Source organism: Epinephelus moara, chromosome 19, assembly GCF_006386435.1.
Source record: "Epinephelus moara isolate mb chromosome 19, YSFRI_EMoa_1.0, whole genome shotgun sequence".
Classification (NCBI taxonomy): domain Eukaryota; kingdom Metazoa; phylum Chordata; class Actinopteri; order Perciformes; family Serranidae; genus Epinephelus; species Epinephelus moara.
Genome location: NC_065524.1, coordinates 15,896,595 through 15,911,506, shown reverse-complemented (window position 1 = coordinate 15,911,506; position 14,912 = coordinate 15,896,595). Strand labels below are relative to the sequence as shown.

The following is a 14,912-nucleotide window of genomic DNA, read 5'->3' as shown; positions in this document are numbered from 1 at the left end:
CACACACACACACACACACACACTACAGGCGTTGTTGGCTGGACTGATTCTGCATGGTAATTAACCATAATGATGTAAACAAGAACTCATTCCACCAAGGTCCGCTGCCGATGAACAGCAATCTGTTACAGTATCTGTGAGATTGCTGAGACTTACTCGGTTGAGGAGCAACTGTCAGGCTTTGAGAGATGCCTGCTTTGCATGTAATGTATTTCAAATCCTCCTTTCCTGCTCAGCTCCTTTGATCAAGGGAGAAGCATTTATCAGGTGGTGGAGGAAATGTTTGATGACACTAGTGTTTCAGACTCAAGCACAGCTCTTAACAGATGGGAGCCTACTAGAGGAAAAACAGGCTTTCAGGTGTACAGCGAGGACGAGGTTATTTTTGTTGAGTTTTTGTGTAGCTGAGGAGGCTTCAAAGCCAACAAGATGCCACTGTCCATGTACTGAGTTTTCCTCTTGTCGGAAACAATGCAATTCAAAAGTAGCCTTCCTCAGAAAAATGACTTGAGACTTACTTTGAAAATCAGCATTGTTGCAAAAGACTCTGAATGAGATGTTGCTAATCAGAACTAATTGCCACTCGACTATTCTTTCCTTGGGTAGATCCATACGCTTTTCTCCTGTTTGTATTCTCTGTACGTCAAACCAGAGGCAAGAAAGGAGTGACTTTCTCTTTCCTGTTGCGAAGCAGAGGCAACGATAGACAGAAATGCCTTTTGTTCTCCTGTATTGCCCACATTCTTCAAGTATGTTTAATTAATGCATGCTTATTGTGGTGTTCTTGTCTCATGGTGTATAGTGGGAAAGACATCTGTTTAATCAACAACTTCCTCCGACAGTCCCTCAGTTGGGTGCGAGCTGTCGCTTCTATTCTCAGATGGTACCGCAGAGGGATATGAGCCTCATAGAAATTCAGGAGACCGTCTCCAGGAGCTCCTCGCAGCCAGGTACAGCAGCAGAGAAAAACATGAAGTGAAACCAGCCCGAGTGCTATGGCTGAGTCTTATACTGCTTGACTGTGCTTTAGTACTTAAATTATTTGAAGAGCCTTTATTATTGTCAGAGCACATTAATCTAGAACAGAACTGCTGCCATTTCCTTCACAGAACATCTAGGTAGAGTAGCCTTTGTAGGAGACAGGGTTTAGTCTCTCTGATGATTGCTATGGGCTTCCTGTGCTTGTAATCAAGACACTAGCATGCTCACATCAGCCCACTCCACATAGGCACTCAGAAGATTACCTCTTCAATCCCCATCAACTGTGATTACCCCTCTCGAGGTGTGCGGAAATGTCACATTTTACATATATCCTAATATTTCACCTCACATAAAGTTTTGCAGTCTTCCCTGGAGTGAAGGGAATGTCAAGGGAAGGCGATATGACAGGGCCGTCCCCTTTACCCAGACCTGAGGCACCTCCTGCTGTAGTCGCCTCCTACTGAATCAGGGCACTGGGGTAATTGGGGTTCCAATGGCCATTAACTTAGACTAGGTGGCAGACCACCACAACCACTATCAGTGTAATTGGATCTAATTGGCCCTGTGTTGCCAATGATTCGGATCAGACAAATAGCACTGACTAATTTAAATGGCGGCGTGACCTTTTGAAAGCTTCAGTCTAATTAACCTTTGTGTTGCATGCAGGTACTGTATGTGGCAGCGGGCTACAAGCAGCGACTGGCTGACTGGTCACAGAGAGGGCTGGGTTCTAATCACATATTGTAGCTGATTGCTGATTGGGGGATTACACCCAGTGAAACTCTCTGCAGCACATACTGTACTAGTTTTTATTCCTCATTCGAGCTATAGGTGTCTACTCTAGATATTCAGCTGGATCAACATTGTGATTAACAATGGTAGAATCAGTGCTCAAAGTGGAAAAGAAGAAGTACCAATACTCCCTTATACACATGTTGGCATGTATATCAGGTGTGGGTAGAGGTTGGGGATGGTGTCAGTGAACCAAAAGAGTAGCTCCATGAGTGGGTTTGCAAGTGACAAGCAAACGACAGGCACCAGGTCTCCTCATCGCCTGCAGTGGTGGTAGCCGCAGGTAGTTTTGCTGATTCTAATGTTACATGCTAGAAGTAGCACTAATGTTAGCTTGCTGCTCCTGGCTAGGATTTGACTTTCAAAGTTCTGTTATGTCATCTTCTGACTCTGTTCTCGGTCTCTATGTGTTCCCTTTTCAGAGCCAAGCCAGCACTATTGCCATGTAACGTCAGGGTTAGGGTTAGGTTAAGGGAGACAATGATAGGGGTAGAATAAGAGTTAGATGGAGTAAAGCAGGCAGGCGAGAACTGGAACAGGTGAGCGTCACGAAGTGCCCCCTGCGTACAAAGTGCCCCCGGTACCCTCTGGGTAATACAGTTTATATTTGGCGCTGTTATGAATTGCCCAGAGCATCGGATAAGGAGAGGGCAGAGAAGAGTACCGGCAGCTTGTGAGACGTGCCAGTGCACAAGAAAAAGTCACAGTACACCAGTCCCAGTTTGAGCACTGGCTAAAATGCTAACATCTTGATAAAAGCAAACAAACAACGCCAAAAAACTAAGGAGTAGAGCATCATATTCAACTGAGAACCGAATAAAATCTTCACTGGCTAAGATGTGTTTCAAAAAACCTACATCTGATGGCTTAGCTTCACATTAGAAGCAAACAGTTTTAGCACTATCTCTTTCTTTCATAGCATCCAGCCTTGGTAAAGCATATGTACATGAAGCATAGAGCAGCAGTCAAAGGTATGTAGTAGAACTGCACAGAGTGCTAAAAACTGATATTCAGTAGTATCTTGAAAATACATGAACATGTTTCCATCGGAAGCATCAAATGAACTTTTTTTTCTTCACTTTGAAAACAGTGTAACATAATTGCAACTGACTGTGAAGGTCTGCATCGAGTTCACATTTCGTCTGCAAATTAAGTTCTCCAAACAATGCCATAAAGACCTTGGATTCTATTCTGGGGGAATTCAAAGTATGAACTACATGGAATTCTGGGTGATGCAGACAGAAAAACCAGCTGCGTTGTGTAAGCAGATCAGCAGTAAACCTCTCGTTCTTCTATCCCAATTAATGGCACAGTTTACTTTGCTATGATCAGAAGCCAAGTATGTGCACGATCAGGCCTCTTTACTTCTCTCAGCCATTATATAATTAAATCTGGAGTCGCCTGCACTCGCGGACAATAATTTACGAGGAAGGGTAGAGAAGCGGATAGAGGAAAAGTTTGTGCACGATCTGTTCAGTGCATAAATGAAAATTAATTAATCACTTGGGGAGTCGGCAAACCAAAATGGAATAGGGTGGAGTACAAAGTCGTTAAGTTTGATATGGTGGTATTTGGAAACATAAATAATGACAAAGACCCTCAAGTGCACTTAAATACAGCAGTAAAAAACACATTTTCAAATATCACCAGTGACCTACATTAATAAAGGTGGAACAGTAAAAGTTATTTAAAGCACATTTCACATAATTCCTCAGAACAGAGGTTAGCTTTAAAACTGGTCGGCCAAAACTGAATCTAAGATGAGGTTAAAGCCAACCTGCCCTCCATACCTCCCTGTGTTGTCTATCTTGAAGACACCTTGGGGGCATGGTCACTTATCCCAGTGATATAGCGTTTGTTTGTTCTTCACTTGCTGTCCCTGTCATGTTGAACAGATTATCTGGTAGCGGCTATCAACTGACATCTTCAAGCAGGGTGTGCATGCTGATGTGTCACTATAAGATATTGTTTGTAGGAATGCATTTCGGGAACACTGTCGGGTAAAATGAATGGGAGCAAATGCTCCTAGCAGCCTTGGAATGAGCCCACAGAGAAGGGTGGCTAATCCTATCATTCTACACCATTCATCTCCAATCCACTTGGCTTTCAGCATTTTTCTCAACGGGCAATTTGTGGCTTCCCTGCTGGATCTCCTCGAAGCCAGTGTGTTATGACTACAAAACACTTCCAGCGTCGCCTGGGAGTCAGAGAGGAGGCCACTAAATGCAGTCTGCAACCCTGTCACTGTCCACACTGACAGCTGCCAGCCCACTGCACGCCGCCAGAAATAGCTTAATGACAGATACTTTCGAAAAGCATCAAATTGTGGCCTGTCAACGTCAAATTATGAACAAAAAGGAGGCTCGGTTGCCCACAAGATCATTAGTCAACAACTAAAATGCTTGCTGTATCTTTATGTCACTTACCCTCGAGACTAAAATCCTAGTTATTTTGTCTCAACAGAACACTCCCCAAAGGCTCAAAAGGAGGGCTAAATTAAATGAAACAATAATGATGTTTTGGGTAAACATGGTTATTCTTTTATTCTAAAGGTCACAGTCTAAGGGGTTTTTAATATGGTCTCTAAAACAAAACAGAGTCTAAGGCTGAATGGCTTCCAGATGGTGGCGTCCCCTTCCACACAGTTTGTCTGTTTCTGCCTGACAGATGCTATGCTTGCTTTCAGGGAAGAATCTGAGCAGCCTTCCATGACTAACCAAGACAGGGGACCTGCATTAACCGTCTCCTCAGTTCCATGTACTGTATGGCTTTCCAGCTCTTTGGAGAGGAGCCCCCCAGGGTCTGACTGTACACGAGTACAGTACACACATACCTGCGAGTGCACTGATAAAATGCACATACACCGGGGTGAATAATTTGTCTTTCACCAGATGATAGAAGCCTAATCTTGATTGCAAGAAATTATTCTTTCAGTTAGAAGATGATGTGATTGGCAGGTCTCAGCCAGTGGTTAAAAATCTGCTTGTCTTACGCACTGCGTGGCACTTAAACTCACAAACAAATTACAGAAAATAATTTATTTCCCATCCGTTGTCTCTGAAAATTCTGGCAATGCAGTACGGTGGTACTGCTGAGTAGTGAGTTTCCCTAACAATCTCAGCTGTTTCCAAATGGACTATAATAATGACATGCTCCGTATATCAGAGAAACCATGATGAGACCTATTTAATACGTCCTGGCTCAAGCAAATATTGATAGCCTGCTACAGCATCTTCACTCCTATCGACCAGTGAGGAAGTGTTATTATCACAATTCATATCTAGAATCAATCCACCAAAAATCCATATTTCCAGCTATATTTCCTTTCCGGCTCCTCACCTGTGCCACCTTTGGAAGCAAACAACATTCTGTAGTGTAACAAGCATTGAGCAGAGGAGGGGGCTGTTTGACAACGCGCTGCTCATCAGCCCAGAGCTGCAACTCTGTACTTATAGGCTGCACAGCTCCCACGGCTCCCCTGTGTGATGTTGCAGAGCCCAGCCGGCAACGCTGGCATCCTAGCTGTGGGCTGTGGTCAGTCAGAGCCCAGGGAGCTGTGACAGCCTGCTGCTCTTTCAGCCGCAGCAAAAAAAGCAAAAAAAAAAAAAAAAAAAAGCACTGAAGCATAAGAGTCCTCTAGGCAGGGAAGGAATAAGCAAAGAACGTTGCACATTCACATGCCCCAAGATGATGCACGTAAAAGACACAGTGCATGCATGCACATGGGTACAAATACACGCTATCACTTTCCAGCATGCACTGCAGCCAAATGACTTGGAAAGCTCAACTCAATAGGCCATCCAGCCATTGGATATTTATCCAGCGACTAAGACAGAGTGAGGGTGTTAAAGCCTGGACCGTTCCAGATAGCTCTCAACATCAGTGTGGGGGTTAAACGGCAGGTTTCTTGGCGCAGGTTAATCGTCATTTTTCATCTGAAGGCCATCCTTCAGTATGGCTCAGAACTGCATCCTATATTTACAGTTTGCCCTGTGGGCCAGGGGTAGTCATATAAACAAAATGTGCACATCTGCCTTTAGATTTCAGCCAATATTGTCTTGGCAAAGAATGCGAGTATGAGTTTCAAGACTTTAGATAAAAAAAAATAATCTACTACAATTTGTGTCAAGATGATTATTTTTCTTGTGCAACACTTAACGCCTTGAGTGTTATCAAAAAAATTTAATTAAAAATGTACTTGGCCTGGGACAGTTTACATACGTTTGCAAATTTTCTCAATTATCTCTCAAAACTAAAACAATGGAACAAGGGTCCAATTTTAATGCCCTCATGAGCCACTGTCTGAGCTGCCACACAAGGGCAGACTTTATGGACTTAAGAATATTCACTCAAGCTGTTACTTTCAAATTAATTTATTTTATAGTAATGGTAAGAATACAACCTAAAAACTCAGAAACAACCTCTAAACTCAGCCAGGAATCGCCTTAGGTTGCCTAAAAGTCACATTTCCCATCTTCCCCAGTTCCGTCCCAGTAGAGCTGTAAATCAGTGTAACACTGATCACTCTGGGACAGGAAAAGCACATCACTGAAGGACAGGAAAAGCTCTTCTATCTAACGTCTGACTTCTGGGGATACTAGGAAATGTTCAGTCATACACACTGAGCTGCCCTAAGGTAAAGGAAATGCATTTTTAGCACTGAATTTCTGTGGTATTCCCAGTAAACTCCCTGTCTTGACATGCTACAGTCACAAAAGGAGCTTGATGAGATGGCTGTGGTAGCTGAACTGTTTCATAGCCTAAAGGGTGGCTTTGAGCTCTAAAAAACAGGGATTAACTACCAAGCTCTGCTTCTTTTTAATCTTTTATGCTCAAGTTTATTTTGCGTTAGGCTTTGTTTTGACTCCTGTTCCTTTGTAATACCCTGGAATCCCCATTAGGGAGCCAGCCGTCTAGGATTCCCAAATGTAGACCCCCCCTCCTCTTTTGCCCTCTTTGTAGACCCACTTGGCAGGGTGCCAGTCTTCGGTGGGATCTCTTGTTTCTCTCACACAGCAAAACTCATAGTGAGACCCTTTCAGATGAATCAAAATGAGCTTAGTGCTGATCAGCTAACCAAAAACTTGGACTCATTGTGCTCTGCACCAAGAGACCGCAAGACTCTCTGTTAAGAAAGAATTAGGACTAGAGAACCCTTAGAGCCTCTATTCAAGCAAGTCTTGCATATCAAGGCAGGCTTGAGTAAGACTAAATCAAGGCCATATCCTTGCTTGAAGAAACAGCTATTTCCCTTTCGCTTTTGGTAAAAAGGCTTTCTGTTGTCCTTGCTGCAAGGAGAGACGAAATGGACTGTGGCTAAGATAATGTAAGGACTAGGGCTCATCCTACAAGGCCAGTCAATCACAGAACACCACTGTTTTCACTGAAGGCCTGCTCAACACAGAGCAGCTGTATAAATACATTAGACAGGATCCAGGCAGCTCCCAGTAAAAACAGAAACTCTGTTTCTTATAAATATATGGATTATTGGATAAATAAATCAAGAGATAGGCCTAAACTAAATAAATCTTTGGAATGTGCCAGAAACAAAGTAAGGATTGGATCATTTGTGGATGAAAGCAGACAAGCTAGTGGTGTGTTCCTGCAATGAAGCTTGAGGGGCCCAGAGCTGCAGAGTTAGGCCTTGCCTCTGCCCATGAAGCCCAGAGCCCATCAGAGCAAACTATTCTGTTGTTTAAATGATGTTCTCATGTAATGTCATGCTTGTGGCACATCAGATATGTGTGGATGCAACTATTCAGCAGGCATGCTGCTGATTTTGATAAAACTTCACAAACACTTAACACAACAACTTCAGTCATTTGGCTTCACAATCCATTTAATTGCTACCTAGAGGTGTCTGTCGCAGTCATAATAAGTCATCAACAGAGCAGGAATTTGTCACAATCAACTTTAATGAAACTGGCACTCAGCTATGCCTCCTCTCTCTGTTGGTGAGTACTTGCATTGATTGGCCTCTGATGAGGCTGCAGGGCAGTAGGCTGGTGCAGAAAATGTGATTTGTGGCTATTTGGTGTGATACTGATTTGTTTACCCTCTGTGGGCAGGGCAAATCCATATATCACGTGGACCAGACTGAAACATACGGTCCAGAACAGGCTAGAAGCTGGGATGGTGTGTGAATGATCGGCCGCTGCCAGCTGTGGATTGTGTGGGCATTGTCTCCTCTAAAGCCCTTATGATTCAGCCACGTTCACTAAACCTTTTGCTTTTCTGGTGTTTAAAGAAGAAAATTCCTCTTGCACAGGTGGTACAGTCATACACAAGAATGAAAGCATCTGAAATGACTCTTTGGTGCGACACATTTAATTTTTGGAAATGAAAAATAATAAATGAAAAATCTGAATCAAGACCTTCATAAAATTCAATAAAGGTCACAGCTTTTTTTTATGCTAAAAGTGGCATTTGAACCAATGCTAAAGGCAAAATTGTGTCGTTATAAGCAGCGGCAATATAGAGTTGTGGATACAAAGGCCTGCCTTTCATTTAATCACAAGCCAAAGTAGTGTACATGAAAAGCCTTCATTTGACAAACATGAAACATTACCATTTTGTTGTGTTCTCTGTTGCTTTTGTTTAAATAAAGAAGATTAAGGCTTTTCAGAACTGTATCTGAAATGAAAGATGCTAAATCCTTTTGTTCTTGTACCTTTTCCAAATTTCCTAAAAAATTTCAAACACAGCTTTTCTCACTGAAGGCTTACTCACTGTCAAACAAAAACACAGAGGCACATAATTTATGTCTTTCAAGCTGTACAGAACAGAGACCATTTTCTCCTCAGATGAGCACAAGCATAGTAGCGTACTGTACTCACCACAGTGCTCAAGTCGTGCTCCTTCATCAGCCTGAGGGAGTTCTGGTAGCAGGAGGTGAGGTCATTGGTCTCGGTAGGGCCCACATGACCTCTGGCCACCGGGCCCACGGTGTGGATCACATCTGTCGGGGAGGGGACAACACACAAAGCTCATTTCAGCACAGTCTACTTCTAGCAAGGTGACATGCTTGGCGCCGTTTCTAGTACTGGAGACATAAGTACAATGCTGCCATGCAGCTGAGCAGTCGAGCCAAAGTTATTAGAATCTGCAAAATCATCATCAAATACAAAATACGATGAAGTTTGTCTTCACAATGAGACAATGGGGACGGCATGAACAACCCACTGCCTGAAATGAATGCATTTATTCAGTAAATGAAACGGCAGCTTAGATAGAAAATCAATTACAAGATTCTTTTATGCCATCTACTCAAATATTCATATCTCTCCCTGTACTCTCTTTCCCTTCGCATAGTAATGTCTTTACCTGTCAATCACCGGTCTCCTTGTCTGGCCTGGCCAGACTGAGGAATGCAGCTCCTTAATTGAATCATAGGAGTGATGACAGAAAAATAAGAGAGTCTAAGCAGTGACTTGACAGAAACATGATCTTCTGCATTCTGCCTGACTAAACTTGGCCCTCTCAGTGTTGGACAGATCAACATCAACAAACTAGAAGTAACTGCATCGCCCACAGAGCATTCCAGAGAGGTACAGCACAGGTACAGCACAAACAGCAAGGACTTCAATGACACAGTAGAACTAAATTCTACTAAATACAACTGTAAAAAAAATGTGATAAACTTGGAATTTTCTTAAAAAAAAACAAAAAAAAAAACATCTTTGCCCCTGTGAACTATAATTCACGAAGCCATTAGTGTTTTTCTGTTTATTCAAAAGCAGACTGTTTCACTTTTACTTCATTTGGCAGTACTGGCTGTTGAATCACAATTCATGGTCCATTAAATATAGATCAACTATGACTCATATATTTGCAATTTAACGCATCAAGTCCCCATTTCTGTGCACTAAAATATTAAATCCCTGTTGAAGTATGAATACTGAGAAATCAGACTTGGTTCAGGTGAGGGCATGTGAGGAAAACACAGCAGCCTCATGTGTTTTCTTACACCAAACCTCACCGTTTACTTATAATATGAAACACTTAGCCTCACTTTCCCACTGAATTAATGTAAGCTATAATACTACTCTTCTTGACCATAAATCATTGATAGATTAAATTTAGTTCTCAGTTGTATGTCTGGTTGCTTAATAGGTCAGGATGATAAAAATGCACAGGGAACCACTATAATCAAGTGGCTTTCACTGGTGTTGCTTAAGGGGTGAGATTTTGTGTTTGGGAGAGGTAAGAAACAAGGTGATCCCCCAGCTAAGCCGAGGCTGGGCTGTAATGAGAATGGAGCTGTCTGAAGTATTGTCTTTTTCCAGAATAGCAGGCCGAAAATTGCACAGCACAATGTGGTTATAATGGGACACGTGGTAAGTTGTTTTTCGTACATAATTCATGAAGTTCTTCACTACAAGAACGGCAACATGCCAATTAGAGTGTGGGCAAGCGCCAAAAACCAGACTACTGGTGAATTCATGAAAGTTTAAACAGTTCTTATCTCACCAGTACCGATGTCTCCGCTCGTATCCTCAACACTTCCACATCAAATAAATATTTATACAGCTGTGTTTCTGTAAGGTGAAAGGCATACTGTATTTCACTTTGTAAGTAAGGAGGGATATTACAGGAAGGACGGTTAGTTGCTGTAGAGCTCCAAAACACTCTGGCAGCTGCTTCAGTATCTCTGCAAACTTGAACACAAATGACCTCTCTACCCTTGGTCTTGGAGGAAGTGAGGTTTTTGTTTTTTTTTGTAAAAGGAAAAGGCACAGTCATTCTCTAAATGCAACAAAACATTACAATGAAGAGTTCATGCCGTTGAAAAGCAATAAACTGTAGGAACTTTATTGAATCCTAATTTTTTAGCTTAGCTTTTTAGCTAAGTAATATTAATAAAAAGAGGCATGTCAGTGAAGTGCATTAGTTTAGGGCAATTTAACCTCGAAGATACTAAAGGTTAGGACTCCCTCTATGCATATAAAAAATTTATATTTTTCCAATGTGTTTGAAGACTCAGGAAATGGTTATTTATGACCACAATGTTTTTCAATATATAAATTACACAGAGATGTTCTTTGCAATAAAGGTTTGAGAAGCTCGGGCAGTTGATCCATTCAACATGAAGCTTTATCATCATTGTTCCTTCTCTTCTGGTGGAACCCTCAGCTTTTATCATTATTCACATCCATTAGCTGACAGACACATTTCAGTGTATCAGTGTTTCTATGTTGTTCAGAAGCACGTACGGACACATGTATATCATTATCTCTGCGCAACCTTCGTACAAGAGGCACATAAATCTATCTTAGCCGGGGTGAAAAGATTACTAGCTGCCCTCTTGCACTTCGTGGGGGCTGGCCTTGATTGCAGGGATGATAAAAGATGCAGAAAAACATCAAGAGACATGTCCTGATGACACACACTGAAGGCAAATCAGTCACTATCAGAAAATTCTAAAAGCTTCACATCAAAAGTCATATTCCTGTTAAAAAAGAGGAATTCACCTGTAAAAAAAATAAAAGAAATATACCAATGACAGGAGAATAAAAAAGCCAATCATTTCAAAATGAACCTGTAGAGAAACATACCAGTGCTACAGAATTACAACACAGCCGAGCATAGTTTGCTCTGCGCATACAAAATAAGTCATTAAGGAATTTAACGGAACACTTCTTTATCACACAGACCACAAAATCCCCGCCGCGCACACCTCCTTCAAGACCCTCGCCTTGCCAATTCCACCAGTAGTTAATGAGCTTCCATTCCCACCAATGTTTCTGAGCAGTTTTTTTCCCTCCCAATATCTCCACTGGATTTGTTCATTGTGGTCTCTTGCCTGGGGCCACAAGGTCAGTAACACAATTGAACCAGCAAAGACTGATGATTGCCATTCACACTGTGCTTTCTTTCCCCATGAGCCCATGGGCTCTGCAAAGAGAAACAAACAACAAGGACAACAAAACAAAATAAAAATTGATATTGATAAGAATTAATAAGAAATAATTAAGCCTTAAACTCCACATTAATGGACCAAATTAAATACCATAATGCAACATAGATACCATTTCTGTATGGCTACACACTTTTTGTTTTATGCGTCCTACAACACAAAAAACCAGAGTGAAACATGAACAATTTATTTTCCTCAGCATATTTTTGAACATGTGTCCTTTCTGTTATTATGACCACTCAGGATGGGCAGGTTTGCCACTGACTACAAATTACCCTAACAGGGATGCAGTGGGGTCTTTAAATTGTTGCTCAATCGTTTTCATTCTAAATGGGGAAAATGCGCCACAGCACATGCACTACGCTTGCTTTTTCTCGACGTCTAATGTGCCATGATTAGCACACACTTCTCCCATCAATTCTTGAAAGTCGATAAAAAAAGCACTGAAATGGGGAAAAGTGTAGCAAGTACTCAACAGACAATTGTTGTTTTTATCTTTTTTGCTCAGTACACTGCACCCATCAAGAAATCATAGCAACAATTTAGAATGCTTTTTCTGAATACAGTCAGCACCTTCAGTGTGTGACTGATCCTTGTCCTTTGGTTTGTTTGGGAGAGTGTCATGTTTCTGTAACAGCAGGGACCCTGGAGATTAATGAGGCACGTATAAAGGGAAAAATTGCTCTTAAATGTTTACCCATCAGGTGCAGAGCGCAACGATAACAACAGGAGTGCAAGTGCTACACATAATTCTTGTGCACTTCTCACATAAGACTGAATATAAACTTGATTTAAAGTGGAAATAGACAACTTTTTAACTTTCGCCACCCCTTGTGTCACCAAGTGGTATTATGGTTGGCACCGTTGTCGCAAAGACAACTGGATTGCAGCCCATTTTCTTCAGAGCCTAGCAACTGGGATCTTTTTTTTGCCTGATAGTTTCCACAGTTACTTCAGTTGTTCCACAGTCTGCCATTTTCACTACTGGGGATAGTAACTGCAAAGACCTTACACTGATACTATAAATTACGCCTATACTTATAGAGGTAATAAAAAAACAACATGGAGGCCCCGCAGTCTGAATCAAGATCATAGACTGTATAAACACCAAGGTCCACGATGGCAAAACTCTTCCCACGTTGTCAATGGCAGCACATGACAGCTTCATTCCTTCTGTTCTTGCCTTTCACAATAAAAGCCTTAGACATATTCACTGTATCACTGCTTACTAGAGGTGAATTCAATTTATTCAGAGCATTTTGCTCACAATACTCTTTGGAAATTGGGGATAGCTACTGACAGCTACCAGCGAAAACAAAAGTGTGATCCTCTGTTTTGGTTGCACATTGGTTGACGCACTTCCTTTATGTCATTAATTGAGACTTTATGGTGGCTGACGGGGGCGGCACCGGTGGTGTGGTGGTTAGCACTGTCGCCTCACAGCAAGAGGTTTCCTGGTTGTGGAAGCCCTTCTGTGTGGAGTTTGCATGCTCTCCCCGTGTCAGCGTGGGTTTTCTCCGGGTACTCCGGCTTCCTCCCACAGTCCAAAGACATGCAGGTTAATTGGTGACACTTAAATGGCCGTATGTGTGAATGTGAGTGTGAATGGTTGTCTGTCTCTATGTGTCAGCCCTGCGATAGTCTGGAGACCTGTCCAGGGTGTACCCCGCCTCTCGCCCAATGTCAGCTGGGATAGGCTCCCACGGCCCTCAAGAGGATAAGCGTTCAGAAAATGGATGGATGGATGGTGGCGGCGGACAGAGTTGCATCGTGAAAGCAAGGCCTTTAGGGAACCAATTTCAATTGCAATGGTGTCATTATTCTGTAGCCATTACATTATGCAATTTACTTCGTAATAATAAGTAAAAGCAAAAAAAAGGTGTCCATTTTCACAAACTCTAATACAGTAAACTAGTGTAGCATTGCTGTGTGGTAGAAACCAGCACTTACAAACATTGGTGACAGTATCACTGCACAATTTAAACACATTATTCATAACATCATCTGCATTAATTAACTGGATTGGGACTGATACGCATAATTAAACAGTTTCATTGGTTCATATAAAGCCCAATTCTTTCTGAATGATCAGTGACACTTTGCAAATGCACCACAACCCAAGGTGTCGCTGTTGGTTTACAACTGCACTTAAAGGTTATTATTTTGCTCATGCTAGAGATATAAGGAGGACGTCAAGTTCCTTTTCAAAGCAGATCCAGACTGACACGAATATAGAAATTACTAAAGGACACTATAGGAAACCATTAAAAGAAAACTGTGATGCAGGATACATGTTCTTATTGCACATCTATTCAGATGACAAACATATGTTGACATATTCCTCTAAATTGCATGGGATTTACTGTGCAGCTGCATAATGTATTAATTAATACAACTCAATCGCGGCGCATTCTTGATAGTATAAGACTCTGATCGGGAGCAAAGAATAAAAAAATAAAATAAAAAAATAAACCCTGATGGAGACATCCCTCGTGGCAAGTGATTTTCGGTAAGCCTGGTCTGTTCAGGATGGACTGGACATGAAATGACCCTTTACCACACCCACTTTGAAGCAAGTGTGAGAACATCATAGACAAGCCTACTAAAATATTCCTCAGCTGAATAACTACCAAGGGGACATGCTCACTTCAAAGACGCCACTTTCTTCGCAACTAAAAAATCTTTTGAAATATCTAGACTTCATTTAGAAGAGAAGTGCTGTGCTATTTCAGAGAGGGACCAGCACTTCACAGCCTAATCAATCTTTCATTTCTACTTGCCTGTACTGACTTTGAGGCTGCTTTACCATTCCACATAATATAAATTCCAAAAAAGGCTTGAACACGTTTACTGTAGTGTGACTGCGCCTGAATGGTCCCATTCTTGCCAACAACTGTTAGTGCCAAAGAGATGCTGTATGTGGATAGGGAAGCCTCATTTATATCTATTATAATTCACAAGAGCCAGCAGACAATAATCAAACCACTTTTGTGCTGTCCAGGGCAATTATCCTCCACACTTAAGAATCAACAAAGCACATAATGACTTTGAGTCTATTAAGAAATTCAGCCAAAATTTAATTTAACTGCAGTCACTACTTTTTATGGGGTAAGCCAGATTTTGTGTGGAGAGTGGACTGTGGGCTGATTAGTTCATGAAGGCCTTGCTAGTAGAATTAAGTGTCTAATAAAGTGCTATGACTGATGTTGAAAATCAGTCAGAT

At 41.7% G+C, this 14,912-nt stretch overlaps 1 protein-coding gene across 3 annotated transcripts in view; it reads right to left on the bottom strand.

Annotated features, from left to right (window-relative positions):
• macrod2 (mono-ADP ribosylhydrolase 2) overlaps positions 1-14,912 on the bottom strand; it is a 468,001-nt gene that overhangs the window by 141,930 nt on the left and 311,159 nt on the right. For all 3 annotated transcript variants that reach the window (XM_050070646.1, XM_050070648.1, XM_050070649.1), the window contains exon 6: positions 8,610-8,731. In XM_050070646.1, the coding sequence (XP_049926603.1) occupies positions 8,610-8,731 (122 nt within the window). The remainder of the gene's footprint in view (positions 1-8,609; positions 8,732-14,912) is intronic.